Genomic DNA, 17216 nt, shown 5'->3' with positions numbered 1-17216 from the left:
GCGATAAAGTGGAGGTATGAATAAGAAAACGGCACTGTACGAAATACTGTATGTCTACTCCATTTATTAGGTACGTTGCCAATCAGACGAAGCTCATATCATGAGAAAGCAATTAAACGTTGAGAATTACAAAGTAGCTAGTCACACAATTGATCCAGATGTGATTTTGGTCATCAATTGTCATCGCTATTTTATTTTGAAGTGGATAACACCTCATTTCCAAAGCCGAGCCGTGTCTAGGTAGGTATCATGAACGAAGAGCTTCATCACGGACGCAACAGCATCTCACAAGTTAAAGCATGAGCTCTTCACTGGCATTTTTGGTCGGTGAATAGTCAAAGGTATGAACGTAATCTTGAGATCATGACGACCCTTTTCCTAGCCATATCACGCCCGATTGAACCATCAACCCAAAACAATTGTCTTCGTGAATCCTTTTTTATTCGCGATTGCATCTATAGCACAATCATTTGCAACGCAACATCCGGTGCCCGACCCTTCAGGGGAAATTTTCCATTTGCCCTGATGCTTATCACGCCTTAAAAATGCCAGAAGAAAGTCCCAACTTAAAACTTAGAGAACTTCTTAACAGACTTGCCGGTTCGGGGCAGGACACGCAGGACGTTGAAGCGGACCTTGAATTCATGTTAGCGATCATCCCTGACACGTAGAGATTCCAAATTGTTCGGGCCAAACGTACAGTCTTGCTGAGAGGTCGGCACTGGCCAACGGTGACCTGGTCACCCTCCTGGACACGGAAAGCGGGAGAAACGTGGGCGGCAACGTTCTTGTGGCGCTTCTCGTAACGAGAGTACTTAGGAATAAAGTGAAGGTACTCGCGGCGGATGATGATGGTTCGGTGCATCTTGGTGGAGACGACGGTGCCGGTCAGGATACGGCCACGGATAGAGACGAGACCAGTGAAGGGGCACTTCTTGTCTGCAAGGTCAAAATGTCAGCAATGCGCTCTCCATGTAAGTCTTTCCCATCATTTGTCTTCCATCACACCCCATAATTCGTTCGTCTTCCTCGTGCATCCGTTTGGCGATATTCGTGTTTGTTCTTCGTCCTCAAAATTCCCATATCCTAAATTCTTTCGCACGTACCGATGTAGCTGCCCTCAATGGCGGTCTTAGGGGTTCGGAAACCCAGACCAACGTCCTTGTACCATCGTCGGCCACCCTTGCCCGGTCGGGTGGACTTGGTCTTGGTCTTCGAGTTCTGGAAGATGTGAGGCTGCTTCTGGAAAGCACGCTCCGACTGGACGGTCAACTCGGTCGCCCTGATGGAAAGGTTAGCGACTCATTCGTTTTTCGACATCGGGTATTTCGTTTCGCTGTGACTGACATCTTGAATTATCCTTCTCGGGCAGGTACCGTAGCGAGATGGCGTGTCGTAGGTTGCTGGTTGGGCGGATGTTGAGACTGGCTAAGGCGGACAGTAGTTTTCGCTGAGATGGAGAAGTAGGGCAAAAAATCAACACACATTTCTAGGTTAGGGCTTGGAAAATTTAGGTGCGTTACTGCGCCACATCTTAGCTATAGTACACGTGATGGAGGGGATGCCATTGTGGCTGGTGCTTAACACGTGAGCTGGCGCCAGTTTTGAATATGTTGTTTGATGCACTTTAAAGTGGATATCTTGACGACGTGGGTCCCCTGCCCCTAACAGCGCTGCCGAAGTAAACAAACACGCGTGAGATGGATGGATGTAGTTAATGCATTGCTAGTCACAACCCACTATCAGTTTATCGCCATCGCGCTTCATGCTGGGGAATGAACTTGAACCAGACAAGATCCAGCGACTTACTCACCCACAATGGCGCCTGGCGATGCCACTCTGCCCGCTACGCGGCGCACGCGCAGATCAATCGGTGCGCATACAGATGTTAATAAAGCTTTCGAGAAGGAGAATGCGACAACCGACGTCACAAGTTCGTTGGCTGCGAATCGCAAAAAGTCGAGGAGCAAGAGTTTGGGTCCTGGCGGCCTAGATGCACTTATGAAAACCAACGGAAACAGAAGAGCTGTGAGACATGATTCTCGTTTCTGTTATTTAATTCTATATCATGTACTAATAAACTCAGTCTCTTGCCGTCCCTACGAGAGCCGCCCCGCGTTCAATCCTAAAACCAACCATGCCAATTCCCGAGATACCCCCCTTGAAGCCCAGACAACCAGACCTAATTGACTTTGGAGAACCGACACAAGAGATTTCGACTCCCACTTTCCGCAGCTCAGAGAATAGTGGATCTAAGATTGCTGTCAAGACCGAGGAGGAGCAACAAGCCGCAGCACGAGAACGTGAGGAGCGGGAACGTCGCGATGCTCGTCGCAAATCACTTGCCAACCGTCGCGTATCATTCGCCGCCGAGGCAACACTACATACCTTCCACGAAGTCGAATTCAACCAAGACTCAACCACATCTACAGATTCGACAAGGCGAAACTCTGCCGCAGCACAGCAGAGGCAACAGGATGAGGAAGACAGGAATAACCGACGAGGCTCAGGCCCTCCTCAGATCGATTTTCACGACTCCGATGACGATACTGCGACGACACTCTATAGTTCAGATTCCGAGCCTGCAGATGCGGTCGAAGAGGTTGCTGATGTTGAAGAAGATGGTGACGATGACAGCAGCGAGTCTGACGACGGAACGATGATGACTGTTGACGATGTAACTGGAACAACAGCTGCCTCGGATCGGTCTGTTGATTCTGACGACGGAGAGTCAGCCACACTGGACGAAGCCCTTCGACTGGCTGCGCGAAGAGCCGGCGCCCAACAGCTTGAGGACGAGGAAGATGACGACGATCTAGACGACGACGAAGAGTTCATTCCCTCGTTTGGATGGGGCAAAGACGCAAACAAGCAAAATATCGCTGCGCAGGACCAGGAAAATCTACCACCTCCACCCCGCGGTCAACAGGCTCAACCGAAACCACAGACAGAGGATCCTACAGAGACAAATATGAGCATGGAAATGGACATGGATATGGACATGGACATGACACGTGCAGTTGGTGGTATAATCAAGCCTCAGCCAACCCAAGAGTTCGACCCAGATGAAGACATGTCTATGGACGTTACTCGTGTGGTGGGTGGGATACTTAATCGTCAACCCCCAAAAGAACGCAATACAGACGAAGATATGTCCATGGATGTCACACGTGCATTCGGCGGTATTGTCAATCAACCTCAAAAAGCGAGCGCCCCTGTGGAAGACGAGGAAGACGAAGATGATGCGCCAATGGAAGAAGCTACTATGGAATTTACGACTGCAATTGGAGGCATTCAACGACCGGCACCTGTTGAAGAGGATGACTCGGATGTCAATGAGGACATGTCCATGGAACTCACCACTGTCATGGGTGGGGTTCTGGCGAAAAACAAGAGAAAGAGTATCGCTGCTTCCCGAAGGCGCACAGTCTCTCGACCTGACGATGAAAACGACGATGACGCCCCGATGGATATGACTCTTGCAGTCGGCCAAATTCTCTCAAAACCAGACGATGATGATGAAGAAGACAACGAAGATGAAGGTGACGCTACGATGGGCATGGATATGACTACTGCTATTGGAGGTATTCTCAATAGAGTGAAAAATGGCTTTCGGGATCTGGGCAAGAGAGTTATGGAGGAAGAAGCTGATAGCGCAGCCCACCCTGACGAAGCAATCCAGACCGTCATTAGCAGGACTCCTGCTAATGACTATCTTGCACCGCCTGTTACGAGCGAGATGCAAACCACCACCCCAAGTCCCCGACGCTCAAAATCTCCTGCAAAATCTCCAGCAAGTGTTTCGCGAAATGCCACCAACCCCAAGATCTCAACCCCTCAACGAAATACTCGAAACTCTAGGACGCCCTCACCTGTAAAGCCGACAACAACACCGCAGTCAGCCAAAGTCAGGACTCCAGCATCCGCCAAACCAGCTACACCCCAGCTCGACTCAGTTGTATCAGAAAGGATGACTACTCCCCGTTCTGCACAACGTCCCCTTTCTGCTTCTCCAAAACGACTATCATCTGCTAGAACTACTAGAGTCAGCTCTAGGACTCCGTCGCCTGTCAAGTCCACTCCCAAGCAAGGGTTCTTCCAGAACAGTTTCAGAAATGGCAGCCGGACACCGACAGTCACGTTGACACCTCAACGATCACTTTCGGGGCTTGGTGCAGATCGACCTGGACTTGGGTCGCCGCAGGTCACTGCACTCTTTGACCGCCGAGGCTCGATTGGCGACGTGGCTACTAACTTCGTGCCCGGAAAACGTGGTGTCATGTTCGAGGATCCCAAAGAGATGACAGAGGAGATGGACCGTGAAGCTCTGGAAGAAGAGGAGAAAGAGAATCGTAGAAAGATTCTTGAACGGGAAGCTGACGGCGCCGAAGCTACGCTTAACCTGCGCGAGATGATCGACAGCCTGAGCCCCAAACGCAAACCGCTTAAAGGGCGCAAGAGTCTTCACGTTGGGAGTGCGAAGGGCCTTCTGGGTAAGAGACCGAATGAGCTTGACGATGAGGAGGAGGCTGAAGAGAGTGATGGTGTGAAGAGACTCAAGGGTCGTCAAGGAAGCCCAGTGAAGAACATCAGACTCCAGCAGCCGCCTTCTAAAGAAGAGACGACGGGGAGACTGAACCTTTCATTCCGGAAAAGCTTGCAGCCCAACACCGCCACACCGACGTTATCCTCACCAGCGAAGCCTGACACAGCAACCACACCAAGACACCAGGGAAGATTCAAGGATGTTGCAGATGATCGAGCTGGTCATCAAGTCAATTTCGATGAAACGCCTGTTAAAGACGCCGAGCAATTGGAAGATGAAGCAGAAGCAGAGGACGAGGCAGACGGAGAAAGAGTCCATCTTCAGGATTTCTTGAACATGACTTCCATCCGCTTCATGGAACTGACAACCACCAAGCGCCGCCACACGCAAGCCCCTGGAACCCTCGAGAATGGATTCCTCGACGAAGGCGAAGAGGACCTCTCACTTGAGCGATGTGTTGTTGCAGGCGCTTGCACTGTGCCAATGCTCGAGCTATACCAGCACTCCTGTCGTGAATTGAAAAAGTATATCTCTGAGGGTCGTAGGATTGTCAAGGAGATCGAGACCGATACCTTTGAGGACAACCCTCCACTGTTCAAGGAATATATGGCAGCCACACCTGACGTCAAGACCTTGATGGATAAGCAATTTATGAACGTCAAAAACCACGCCCGCCTTCTGAGTAAGGCTATGTGGTATGAGTGGCGAATGAAGTTACAAGAGGGTTTGAGGCAAGGTCTCCTAGGCATTGACGAAGGCATGGAAGCCGACAAGGAACTTTTGGATAAGCAGAAGAGTCTTCTCGATTCTGTTCTACCTGACATCGTGGCTCGTTACAAGTCGCTCGTGGAGGAGAGCAACAATCTTGAAGAAGTCGCCCGAGAGCTTGCCGACTGTGACCCTGCCGATCTCGAAGCTGCTCGCGATGAGCTTGCCTCTCTCGATGAAGATGTTGAGTATAAAAGAAAACGCATCGCAGAGCTGAGAGAGCAGTTCCAAGCCTCGGAAGTTGAGGTTGAGGATTTGATCACCCAGAAACAGAACTGCATTGATGATATTGCAGAGTCTGAGAAGATTCGAGAGGAGTGTCGTGGCTGGACGAGCACAGAGGTTAACAGCCTCAAAGGTACGTACTTTTGGCAAGTATCGACGAATAATTACTGATTCAATTTGTAGCTCGAGTTGATGCTATCGAGAAACAACATGGCTGGTCGGTGACTGGCATTTCTGGCACTGTTTTGTCTATGGCATACAAGCGTGAAATTGAAATTGTTTTCGATATTACGGCATTCCAAGAGCACCAACCGAACACGACAATAGATCTCTGGTACATCGCCGTGGATCGGGAAGAAAACCCACGACCAAAGACTCTGGAAAAGGAGTTTTTCTTGCAAAATATTCGAGATTACGCTCGTGCACTCCCACATAGCCGCACCGAGGTTTCTCACCTTCTCAATAGCGTGCAGGTCGCTTGGGACAAGGCGAACTTTGTGTCGTCACAAATCGAGCGACTCAATGCAACCTTTCCTACTACTGTGCAGAGGACTTCCGACTCAAGTATAGCAATCACAACATCTTTGTTGCTTGTGCCCTTGGAGAGTCGCGTGGAAGTCAAACTGGAGCTCCACAGCCAAAGGAGTGGAGATGGCCTTGATATGGCTCTCAAGCCTGAGGCCAAAGTAATGTATGGCGAGCACTTTAATGTTCCCAAGGTCGCTGATTTCCTTGCGACAAGGATAGGCAAAGCTGTTGGGGCTGGCGAGGAGCAGTGGAGTGATGTGATGGTGGAATTGCATGGGCGATTGATTGCGAGAGGCCGTAAGGGCTAGCCAACTTTACAGACATAGTAAATAATGAGTGATGACGGGACCGGTAGCATATGGGAATCAGAAAGCGGCGTTGTTTGGAATTAGATACCTAGGTTTGGCTTTGCTTTGGCTTTGTCGTTGTCAGGACAGATAGTAATGACTGCATAGCTCTGTGATACATAATAAATAGATGTGGCAAACAACAATGCAGAAATTCTTTCACTTCCATTTATCTCCCACGCTAAGCTAGTCTCTATTGTGATGCTTTCTGGAGTACCTAGTGATTGTTATTGCTTGTACATGATGCTCGAATTTAAAGTGTGGTGACTGGCTATTGAACAATTGATGAACACTACGAGACTGAACAGTAGAACAATTAATGAACACTGCAAGATTTAATGTTCCTGTATTCATAATTCTGAACACAATTGAAAAATATAAAAATTCAATAGGCAGATGTTCTTAAAATATAATTGTACTGACAGTGACTGCCAGCTGCCAGGAAGTGACTGCAGTGCTCGCAAGTGTCAATGGCCGTTACTCGAGGTTTGATTCACAGCAAATAGATTCTGCTGGCACTGCCGTTTGCCAAACCGTCATTTGATTTCTTTTCGTTCGCTCTTCGCTTTCTTCGCTTTCTTCTTTTCTTCACAATCATCACAGAAGCTTCACTCTCATCAACAAGTTCGCGTATCAGCATCAGCATTCAAGTGAGTTCCCCTGAGATCACAGCATATAGTATATACTACCTACACTACGCTTCACATCGACTTCATCTTCGCATATCGTATACTATAGTGAAGACGAGCAAACTGACAATCGTATCCTTGCAGGCCATTCGCTTTCTTCCTGTTTTCTTTTTCCGCAATCATCACAGAAGCCTCTCTCTTGATAACCAACACGTTCTCACCACCATCCCAAGTCAGTCTCCCTGAGATCGTAGTATGCATTCACTTTCGTATACGACGAACAAACTGACAGTTACAACTTTTCAGGCAATCTGCTTCCTTCCTCTTCTTTTTTCCCGACAATCACAGAAGCTTCGCTCGTGATAAACCACCAAGTCCGCACGCCACATCCAAGTGAGTTCTCCTCAGATGATAGCATCCACATTCGCTTTCGTATATACCTTATGCTGTAGTGACGATGAGGAAACTGACAGTTACATGTTTGCAGGCACTTTGCTTTCTTCCCTTTTATCCACAATCATCACAGAGGCCTCGCCCGTGATAAGTTAAGGAGTTCGCACGCCACACCCAAGTGAGTTCCCCTGAGATCGTAGGATATCGTGTTTACTTACACGCTACGCACTTCACATCGACTTCGGCTTCATGTACTATATACTATATTGACGATGAGAAAGCTAACAGCCACAGCTTTCAGACAACCACCAAGATGCGAACCACCGATCTTCCTTCGTGGCTGTGGCTCCCGCTCCAGGTTAACTGCGAGTGGGATTCCCCATTCAACATGGGGAACTGCTTTGACGAGCAGTACCACAACATCTTCTTCGCTCTGATGAAGATGTTGATCGACCTCACCAGGTTCACGACGTTCCCGTTTCTTCTCTTCGTCGCGGGGATGCATGCAGAGTGTATGGCCAACTTGCCCATGGCCTTCCTCTCAATCATCGCCATCATCCCCATGATCCTCATGCGGCTCATCTGGGCAGAAGAATACCACATCCATGGGGGTATGGGCAACCCCGTGGTGGCTTATTCTGTCAAGACCTGGATCATTCTGTCCACACCAAACATTGTTTTGTGGGCTCCCAGTGCCGCATTTGCGGTGAGTCAGTGGGTGCGAATCGTTCAAGAAACTATTATTTCTCTTCGTATTCAAACCCACTCCAGCTTCGACTTTGAGATTCTGTTCCCTGACTTCTCAGCCGGGAGGGTCTTGGATTCAGATCTCAGTCAATCCTGTGCGGAAGCCTGGATGAAGAAGCTGGTGCAGGAGGATCAAGACGAGAGACAGTCTCGACGGGAGGAAGAGGAGAGTGTTAGGGCGGATCAGGAGAAGATGGGGCAGGCCTCTGTGCTGGTAAAGAAGCTCAACAACGAAACCCACAACGCCATCTGGAGAGCTATCAGCAAGAGGCGACCACAGTCCATCCTCAGACGCCAGTCAGTTCTATCTCACCGGCAAGAGACTGAACTGCTGGCTGAAGAGAGGGGCCTGAGCAAGACCGAGATATTGGCTCAGCGCTATGTGGTCGTGCCGGTGGATCAGAGCGCTCAGTACGCTGAGATTGCTCCCGCTGGCGCCTCCCCATCAACTCCTCCTCCCCCTTCCACTCGCAAGACGACACCGGAGAAGCCATCTTCTACCACCTCCGCCGCCGCCACCGCCATCCCCATCCCGACCCCCATCACCCCTGCTCGAGAGGAGCAGAGGGCCGACTTCTCTCCTGTTCGAGAGCCTACGCCTAGCGTAGTGACTCCTCGCCAGGAAGTAGTTGAGCCCATCCCCTCCCTGCCCTCTCCCGCAATCTCTGGCGTTGGTGTCGTCTCCTCTTCCCAAGTCGTCGATGAACCCATCTTTCCCCTCGAAGAAGAGCTCCCTCCCCTCGACAGCCTTCCTTCCCCAGAAGCGGCGGGCCTTGAACCCGTCCAGCAGCCATCACCCCCTGAGCAGGCCGCCGCTTCTGACGCTTTCTTCATCCCGGAGATCCCAGCGGAACGCCTCATCACACCGATGAATGAAAGCGGGGTTGGCTCGGAGGAGAGCCTTCATCAGGGGCTCTTCCAAACCACTCCTCACATCTCCGAATTTTCCGCCTGGGACCCGTTGTCCGACCCATTTGACGACTTCTTATCCACCCCCTCTGGCTACATCCCAGAAAGCGACCTTGATGCAGGCCTGGATGCCTTCTGTCGCGACGTAAGCCAAGAGGGGGATGGCGAACATAACGGGGACCATGGTGAGAAAGAAGAGGAACATCACCAGCCTGGGGACGATATGGCTATCGATGTTGAATGCGAGGATGTTGAGATGGAAGAGCAAGATGAAGGTGAGGTACACGTACTGACTTCGTCGCAGGCTGGGGACGTTACGATGGGAGAAGGGGAAGTCGGGTACCCGACAGAGGAGGAAGAGCAGATCAGCGAGGCCTGGTGGGAGGCCTTGGCAGCTCTGCTCGACCAAGACACCTTTGAGCTCGGCGATGCGCCCGCGCAAGCGGCCATCAACCAGCCTGCCCAGCTTTCAGTCCCTCAACTCCCACTTCCCCAGCTCCCAGTCCCCCGGTTCCAAGAGCCGCAGCCACAGCAGCAGGCCTCCGTCTTCCATCTCCCTCTGTTCCAGCCAACACAGACCCCCCCGCCAGACTTTGGCATGTCGGAACAGGAACAGTGGGAACTCGCGATGGAGATGGAGGCCGAATTCGACAGCGAGATGGTCGACGCAGTGGACCACTCTGCCCCTCCTCCTCCTCCTCCTTCTGCCCAACAAGTCTTTCCGATGTCGTTTGCCCGTGTCGAGATTCCACCATCACCACAGGCCGAAGCGTCTCCTGCCGATCAGTCTCGGCCTACTATCCCCGTGAACGAACAGTTCCAAGCCGAGACTGAGCAGGAGGTCGCGGAAGCGCATCGCCCATTCCCATTCGAGACACGCGGCAACGCATCGAAAGACAAGCAGAGAAGGGATGAAGCCCCTGATCCGGCCAAGCCGGCCACCAAGGAGCAGATGGAGAAGAGGAGGGTGCTGAAGCCCCGCGTCAGGGGAGCGAGAACTGCTGCGCACACTCTGGTCCCGGGGTCGACAACTGCTCTGCCTGCAACACCAAGCTCAAGCTCAAACAACACACAAGAGCAGCAGCAGCAGCAGCAGCAGCAGGTTGTCGCCCCGGTCATGGTGGGCGGACTTATGCTTCCTGGAGGCAACCGCACCATCACAACCACCACACCAGAGTTGGTGCCAGCAGCACCTCAAACCCCAACCATCTCTGCTGAGCAGAAGGCCGCCTCCGAAAAGAAGAAGGCGGCACAGATCAAAGCCCAACAAGAGGCGAGGAAGAACAAGAAGCCGAGCATCTTCCACCAAAAGAAGCCTACCACACCAGGGCGCTCGGCCCCTAACACACCCCGACAAACCTCCTCCTCCTCCCCCATGCCGCAGATCAAAGACCCAGGCGACAGGGCGGCTGCCGAATCTATTTTCGGTACGCCTGGGTCTGGCAAGAAGAATGGTCTGGTGATCCTCCCATCCATCCCAGGCCATTTACGAGACCAGGTCGCAGGTCGCCAACCTGAGAATGAAGGCGAAGGCTAAGTGACCTGCGACCTGAGAACGAAGGCGAAGACTAGATACCGCCGAAGAAAGACCGCCCTAATTATGTTGATTATGGAATGACAATCTGTTTATGAGCGAAGGAGTTTTGGACCGCATGATATATTCTACAATGGCTTGACGAAATGGATGGCTAGTTCAATGATCAGAGCAAGTTTGTGGCCATCAAATGAGCAAGGAGTTTTTATATATGTATACACACCCACAATGATGAGAGCAAGGTTGTGGCCGTCAATCAAACAAGGAGTTTATATATATATGCACACATACTATCTATTTTTGACCCTCATCCAACCGCTTGTTCCCCGACGTGGAGAGCTTTTGTCCCCAACTAGTAGATCCTTATTGATCTGACTTCCACTTCCTGGCTCCTCCTCGACTTTCCATGCATCATCATCTAGAACTTCCCAATCAGGGGTGGGTGCTTCGCTGAGCAGTTTCTTCTTGAGTTTGTCTGCAAGTTTCATTGGGCTAGGGAGTTTGAAAGACTTGCTGAACTCGCTACCTTCTGCTCCACCAAGGTGGTAGAAAGTTGTGCCGTGGGAGTACTGCCCGAACCGACTGCCTTGGCCATCGATTTCGTTCTTCGGCGTTGCTGGGTCTTTCTCGGAAGATTGGTGATTTATTAGAAGACTGTACAGGTTGCGACCCATGTTACAAATGTCCTCGAAAAGGGCCTTGTCGCCAATCGACACACCCTGTGTGTTGCAAGCCCAAGCGACGTTGTAAGCAAGCAGAGTCACACCTTCGATAAAATATGAAAAAGTGGCTGGATCTTCCTTGGCTAGTTGAGAGAGTGGTTTGTCTATGAATAATGGTCTTGGCCGCGAGACACGCTGAGACTCTATGTCTGCTGTGCTGGAGGACTGGCTTGGGAAAACGGTGTCTCCACGCCTGTAAGAGGCAGACAAATTGAAAATTGTTGGCCGGGGGTAGTCTCGATGGGGAAGAGTGATGGCGGCTGGAAGGCGAATAGAAAGATAGTGTGAAGCGAGTATCAGGAGTTGACAGATATGACTGAGCGATGTAGATATCATCTCTGGTGTTGATGCTATGGAATGTCAGTGGAACGCTTGAAAAATATGTGGTAGAGCTCACAGTTCATTGCGGTCAAATCGACAACTGGGATACCACCCAGGTGATATTCGTATTTACTAGATGGGCTTTCTCTAACTCGTGTAAGTCCATATAGCTTGGCTGCTGCCATGCAGAGGAAAGACCGAGTGCGGGCGAGTTCATCTGCACACTTCGTCCAGCGGTACTTGTGCATGCCGGTCTCCCTTTCTACCGACTTTTGTCGTTTCACTCTGCGCTCGATGAGACCATCAGATACCGCAGCGATATCGGACTTGCGTCGTGAAAGTGCAGCTTTTCGAGCCTGGATCTCCTCCCTGGCAGCTTTTATGTCATTTCTGAGTTTATCAGCAGCGGCCAAAATCTGGGTGGTTCTATCTTCTGCTGTCCGTTGCTGTGCCTGCAGGGAGTCTTTGCGATATTTGGTCGGAGTAGTTGTCTCATTCAAAAGATCGTTGATCTGTTTCTGGAGACTCTCATTTTCGATGAGAGCCATCACATTCTCGACACGGCCGTTATAAATGGCACCTCTGGCATCCGCAGTGCAAAGAAACGAGAGACGCTTGGCGTCATGGCTGCGATGACAGATATCGCAGTCCATCATGAGTTATGTTGTTGCCACCGGGGATGACGTTTTTATCTTTCTCCGTCGATCTGAGATTGATCACAGTGGCCAAATTCAGCCTTCGGGTATTGAGTATGCGAAGAAAGAGAGCATATTTATACGATCAAGTCAGTTCCGTTTGAAAGGTGAATGAAAGCCAGATGACTGCAAGTTTCGAGGTTAACATCGAGTCACGAGTGATCAATAACGACGAAAACTGTGGCGCATGTGTTTCAGCCACATTTCCAGGCACCCAGCAGGGCCAGCACCTTCCCGGACCCATCTTTAAGCAAGTGATTAGGAGGAGCATCCACTTCTAGTCCCGCCCTGTCATGATTTGGTTAATCAAGGCAGGTACAAGGCAGCCTGCTGAACTCAATTTGAAGGTCAAAGAAATTCTTTTTTGAGATTCAACTCTCTTAGAGATGCTTCAGTCAAGTATTCAGCTCACTACGTATCTAGTGTTGAGAATCTAGAGACTCCAAATCACTTGCTGCCCGACGCAGATCGAGGCAAACGAACATTCAAGTGCTCACTTACACTACCCTGACGACTACCTACAACACGACCCCTGTTGCTTGGCCGACTGGAACCCTGTCGATCCAGCGCGACGTGTCTATCTAACATGGATTCACCACTTCCACCGCAAGACGACGACGTGAACCGTCAAAGAAAAGACGAAGTGAAAATTTCAGACTCTCAGGAGGCCCAAATGAACAACATGAACCGGCATTCGTATACCAACAGCAGAACACCGGAACCCCAGACGGACCGACGAGCCAGCATCGCTGACTCGCCAGAGACTCCCGGCGTTCTTGAAGCTTTCGATTGGGATGAGTTCGAAGCGCGTTATGAGGCTGCTTTGCGCAATGCCGACGAACAGGAGCGTGAAATCTTGAAAGAGGCAGATGCTCTTGCAAAGGTAGATCTCTATGTCATCAACAAGCTGTGACAAAGCTAAAGTATTTGCAGTATTTCAAAGTCTGGGCAGCTGCAGCTTCGGCCCATGATGATGAGCGGGCAGCAAAACGCTTACAAACTCGAAGGCGCTTTGTGAACCTCGCTGAAGACAGAATGGAACGAAAACAGCAGCATTGTAAGATTGTGCTACGAGAATCGATCTTCTGCAAGACTAACATTTTATTCAGATGATCAAGTTGTGAGGGCCTTTGAAAATGCGCTGGCTCTTCTCAAATCACTATGAGTCTTGCAAATTGCAAGCTTGTAGTCTTTGATCTAGACCGCGCACCCATGGCAGATGTGTACTTCGCCTGGTCTCATAAGCCAGATGTTTTGGCACTACATTCTCATCATGCATTCTTACCAACGCAACTTCCCTTACAACATTTTGTTTGCGTTTTTGCTCAAGCTGCGCGGGTCTGTCATTCACCGACACGTGACGTAATTCCGCTTTGCTGGTCGCGTCTTCCCCCAATTTCGCCAAATCGCAAGGCCTATTTTAAATCTTGACATCGCGTCAGAAAACCTTCGACATGCCCCGACCTAAAGATTTCACAGCAACAGGTCCGCGTGGCATACCAGAGGTCTCTCATGTATGTTCCCTTGGATATTCTCTTCCCGATTCTGTACTGACTGCTCCAGGATGACCTTTTTGCTTTCCATGAAGCCCACTTCTCACAGGTAGCCCTCGCTTCTTTTGGAAACGATTTCATTGATGCGCCGACTCAAGATGAGGCTCACTACGATGCTGCGGGTGATTCTTGGGAAGAAGACGATGGATTAGGCTATTACCCAGATGGCGTGAAACGAACATTAACGGACGAACAAATCGAGATCTTCCGACACTCCGAACTCGAGGCTTTGCGCAAGCAGAAAGAGAAGGAAAAACAGCTTAACGCCAAAACAGATGCAAGGATGGGCGAACGCATGGACTTGGGCGACGATACTTCTGCTCTCTCGCAACCTGAAGGCGCCCCTTCTGCATTGCCAACATCCTTCCAAAGCAACAAGAAGCGAAAGCGGAAGAAGGGATCTAAGCGCCCTGAACCGAAGCCCGACCTTCGAAAACGAACATGGGATGTTGTCGACAAAGGTCTGGACTCGCTTGAGTATGATTAAGCTTAACACACTTTATGACTGAGAGATGCCACCGCTCCCGGACTTTATTCCATGCTATACGCAGTTGTTCCGGATATCAACTGTCGCATTATACAATGCGCTCTTCGACCCTTGATCTGATACAGGACGAGCTCGATCAGGTGGGGGAACATATACTACACTTCGCCAGGCACCAAGAATATGTAAGTTGCCTCTATCTCTTTTTTTTTTATTATCCCTCATCATGATGAAAACCCTTCGTATCGTCATCCTTAGTCGGATCGGGACTGGAGGTGTAGGAGGCATCGGCTTCTGCTGATGCTGACACCTTTGCAGGCCCGACATGTCGAGCAATTAATCTTCTCTCTGAAAGATGTATTAGTTTCTGGCTGTAACTCGAAAAACTTTGTTTGTTCGTGCTGCTGACCTTTGACTACAGGTGTATAACAATTGGCTGGGAAATTATTGACCTCTAGTCCTGTCTCACCAAACTGGTCCTCACGCACTGAGTACCTGGAGCGATCCTAGACTTGTGAGCTTCTGGTAGCCTCACTCGCTATGCATTGGCAGCATCATATCAGAAGATCGGATACTTGCTGAGAGACCCTGATACATTGACGGCTAATAGACCCGGTCTGACCATGGATATGTAAGATAAAAGTAGAAGTACCGGACCATGCAAAGACAGTGAATACCACCGCTTACTTCCATGAGGAGGTCTTCTAATAAACTGTCTCCCGTTCAAGTTGAGTTGCTATAAATAGGTATCTACTTTGTGTGATGCTACGCAGAATATTACTTTCATAACGATTCAACCAGAACGTTAGGAGATCAGATTTTCGTGCAAACAGGCCAGTTGGCCACTCCTTCAGTTGTTTTCAGTTTAGGTGAATAATAAATGCTGTACATGGTGTCGCTGCATTCAATTGAGACAAGACAAGGACAGAAACAAGCGCGCAGTCGAGACCGGGTCCACAGACCAAGCTCTTGCCTTGTGATCGAATTCGGGGTGCTCGTGCCATTCAGTCCCTTATCGCGGATGAGCCGATAAGCGCCGCAACCAATCACGGTCTGGCCCGCCCGCCAAAACAACGGGGTAATTCTGGGCTGGACCCGACTCGAAATGCCATCCCACCTTGATTTTGCAAACCCAAGTCAATTCAGGTCCAGCCTCTTCCTCTTCAGCCTCCGACCTTGGGCCCGCCAAGCTATATACCGATACCGTACTTCCTCCAGCAGCATCTTTAGTATCACGACTATTACCTCCGATTATCATCACCCAGCAAAACACCCTTTTCACCCGTCAGCGGCGCCTCTTGCGACGCCCTTGCTCCTTTGCCCATCATGGCGCGCGTCTACGCCGATGTCAACCAGAGCATGCCCCGCAGTTACTGGGACTACGACAGTGTTAATATCAGTATGCCCTCTCCCACGTGAGAGCTTCACCGACGACGTAGCTAATCGACATTTGTAGGCTGGGGTCTCCTGGAAAACTACGAGGTTGTTCGAAAGATCGGTATGTCAACTATTGCAGATTTATCGTTGACTCATTAACACTCTTGTGTGCGCTTCAGGTCGCGGAAAGTACTCTGAAGTCTTCGAGGGTATCAATGTTGTCAACTACCAGAAGTGCGTTGTCAAGGTCTTGAAGCCTGTCAAGAAGAAGAAGATTAAGCGAGAGATCAAGATCCTGCAGAATCTGGCTGGCGGACCCAACGTTGTCGCCTTGCTTGACGTTGTTCGTGACTCTCAGGTTGGTCCTTTGTCTGCTCCCCTAGCTCTCCTGGGCTCGAACTAATCGCAGCCGCACACAGAGCAAGACACCGTCTCTCATCTTCGAGCATGTCAACAACACCGATTTCCGAAGCTTGTACCCCAAGTTCAACGATATTGATGTCCGATTCTACATCTTCGAGCTCCTGAAGGCCCTCGATTTCTGCCACAGCAAGGGAATTATGCACCGTGATGTCAAGCCCCATAACGTTATGATCGATCATGAGAACCGAAAGGTTGGTCACCCCGAAATCAACCTTTGGTTCCACGTTTACTGATAAACTCTAGCTTCGTCTCATTGATTGGGGTCTGGCCGAATTTTACCACCCTGGCACCGAGTACAACGTTCGCGTGGCGTCGCGGTACTTCAAGGGTCCTGAACTTTTGGTCGATTTCCAGGAATACGATTATAGTCTCGATATGTGGAGTCTGGGAGCCATGTTTGCCTCCATGATCTTCCGCAAGGAACCCTTCTTCCACGGCAACAGCAACTCGGATCAGCTCGTCAAGATCGCTAAGGTTCTCGGTACCGATGACCTTTTCGATTACATCGATAAGTACGAGATCGAACTAGATGCGCAGTACGACGATATTCTTGGTAGATTCCAGAAGAAGCCCTGGCACAGCTTTGTCACTTCTGAGAACCAGCGATTCGTCTCTAATGAAGCCATTGATTTCCTCGATAAGCTATTGCGATACGACCACCAGGTTTGTTTATGAGATCTTGATTCGGAAGCTCAATAAAATCTAACATTGATACAGGAACGTCTGACCGCCAAGGAAGCCCAGGGGCACCCTTATTTCAACCCTGTCCGCGACCCTGAGGTCTTCAAGCAACACCTCGCAGCTGCTAACGGCGCTGCTAACAAATCTTGAGAGTACCTCTAGTCGTTATTCCCCGACACCCATCATCCACGACTATTCATCTTGTGGCATCCCTCTCACCCATGATACCCTTCGACCGGCGGTTTACCCTTTTGTCGGTCTTCACCACCTGATAGGATACGCATATTAGGAAGAGAATCTCCCAGCCGAATTTAATCCAACCCTTTCCCCCTGT

At 50.2% G+C, this 17216-nt stretch overlaps 6 protein-coding genes across 6 annotated transcripts; 4 read left to right on the top strand and 2 right to left on the bottom strand.

Annotated features, from left to right (window-relative positions):
• Positions 1–566: 566 nt before the first annotated feature.
• On the bottom strand, positions 567–1349 carry B0J16DRAFT_377211 (ribosomal protein S17-domain-containing protein; the record flags this gene model as incomplete). Its single annotated transcript, XM_046130828.1, has 4 exons — positions 567–635; positions 701–939; positions 1107–1260; positions 1344–1349. The coding sequence occupies 4 exons, from the start codon at positions 1347–1349 to the stop codon at positions 567–569; spliced, it is 468 nt and encodes a 155-aa protein (XP_045988387.1).
• A 409-nt stretch (positions 1350–1758) lies between these two features.
• On the top strand, positions 1759–6558 carry B0J16DRAFT_326570 (uncharacterized protein). Its single transcript, XM_046126023.1, has 3 exons — positions 1759–2028; positions 2087–5672; positions 5723–6558. The coding sequence occupies exons 1-3, from the start codon at positions 1819–1821 to the stop codon at positions 6373–6375; spliced, it is 4449 nt and encodes a 1482-aa protein (XP_045988386.1). The 5' UTR covers positions 1759–1818; the 3' UTR covers positions 6376–6558.
• Positions 6559–7474: 916 nt separating this feature from the next.
• B0J16DRAFT_366036 (uncharacterized protein) lies at positions 7475–10629 on the top strand (the record flags this gene model as incomplete). The annotated part of the gene is made up of 1 exon (XM_046130070.1): positions 7475–10629. Exon 1 carries the CDS (start codon positions 7750–7752, stop codon positions 10627–10629), a length of 2880 nt encoding a protein of 959 aa, XP_045988385.1. The 5' UTR covers positions 7475–7749.
• Positions 10630–10823: 194 nt separating this feature from the next.
• On the bottom strand, positions 10824–12486 carry B0J16DRAFT_366035 (UV radiation resistance protein and autophagy-related subunit 14-domain-containing protein). Its single transcript, XM_046130069.1, has 2 exons — positions 11746–12486; positions 10824–11698 (listed from the first exon to the last, which is right to left on the bottom strand). The coding sequence occupies exons 1-2, from the start codon at positions 12323–12325 to the stop codon at positions 10917–10919; spliced, it is 1362 nt and encodes a 453-aa protein (XP_045988384.1). The 5' UTR covers positions 12326–12486; the 3' UTR covers positions 10824–10916.
• A 464-nt stretch (positions 12487–12950) lies between these two features.
• On the top strand, positions 12951–14852 carry B0J16DRAFT_313093 (uncharacterized protein; the record flags this gene model as incomplete). The annotated part of the gene is made up of 8 exons (XM_046125102.1): positions 12951–13247; positions 13298–13421; positions 13554–13702; positions 13807–13878; positions 13928–14394; positions 14574–14586; positions 14720–14791; positions 14823–14852. 8 exons carry the CDS (start codon positions 12951–12953, stop codon positions 14850–14852), a joined length of 1224 nt encoding a protein of 407 aa, XP_045988383.1.
• Positions 14853–15727: 875 nt separating this feature from the next.
• On the top strand, positions 15728–17032 carry B0J16DRAFT_377205 (casein kinase II, alpha chain; the record flags this gene model as incomplete). The annotated part of the gene is made up of 6 exons (XM_046130827.1): positions 15728–15800; positions 15858–15899; positions 15958–16136; positions 16198–16392; positions 16445–16864; positions 16919–17032. The coding sequence occupies 6 exons, from the start codon at positions 15728–15730 to the stop codon at positions 17030–17032; spliced, it is 1023 nt and encodes a 340-aa protein (XP_045988382.1).
• Positions 17033–17216: the final 184 nt, after the last annotated feature.

The sequence above is a fragment of the Fusarium flagelliforme genome (genome assembly GCF_020744385.1).
Source record: "Fusarium flagelliforme strain FIESC 12 MPI-CAGE-AA-0113 chromosome Unknown B0J16scaffold_1, whole genome shotgun sequence".
NCBI classification, from domain to species: domain Eukaryota; kingdom Fungi; phylum Ascomycota; class Sordariomycetes; order Hypocreales; family Nectriaceae; genus Fusarium; species Fusarium flagelliforme.
This window is presented reverse-complemented; position numbering and strand designations above follow the sequence as displayed.

What these genes read in the sequence shown, in the direction of transcription:
- B0J16DRAFT_366035 (XM_046130069.1), bottom strand. Translation starts at nt 12,325, where the DNA reads ATGATGGACTGCGATATCTGTCATCGCAGCCATGACGCCAAGCGTCTC. An exon ending in CGATTTGACCGCAATGAACT is followed by an intron (nt 11,699 to 11,745) that starts GTGAGCTCTACC and finishes GACATTCCATAG; the next exon opens with CATCAACACCAGAGATGATA.
- B0J16DRAFT_326570 (XM_046126023.1), top strand. Translation starts at nt 1,819, where the DNA reads ATGGCGCCTGGCGATGCCACTCTGCCCGCTACGCGGCGCACGCGCAGA. An exon ending in CCAACGGAAACAGAAGAGCT is followed by an intron (nt 2,029 to 2,086) that starts GTGAGACATGAT and finishes TAATAAACTCAG; the next exon opens with TCTCTTGCCGTCCCTACGAG. An exon ending in AGAGGTTAACAGCCTCAAAG is followed by an intron (nt 5,673 to 5,722) that starts GTACGTACTTTT and finishes TTCAATTTGTAG; the next exon opens with CTCGAGTTGATGCTATCGAG.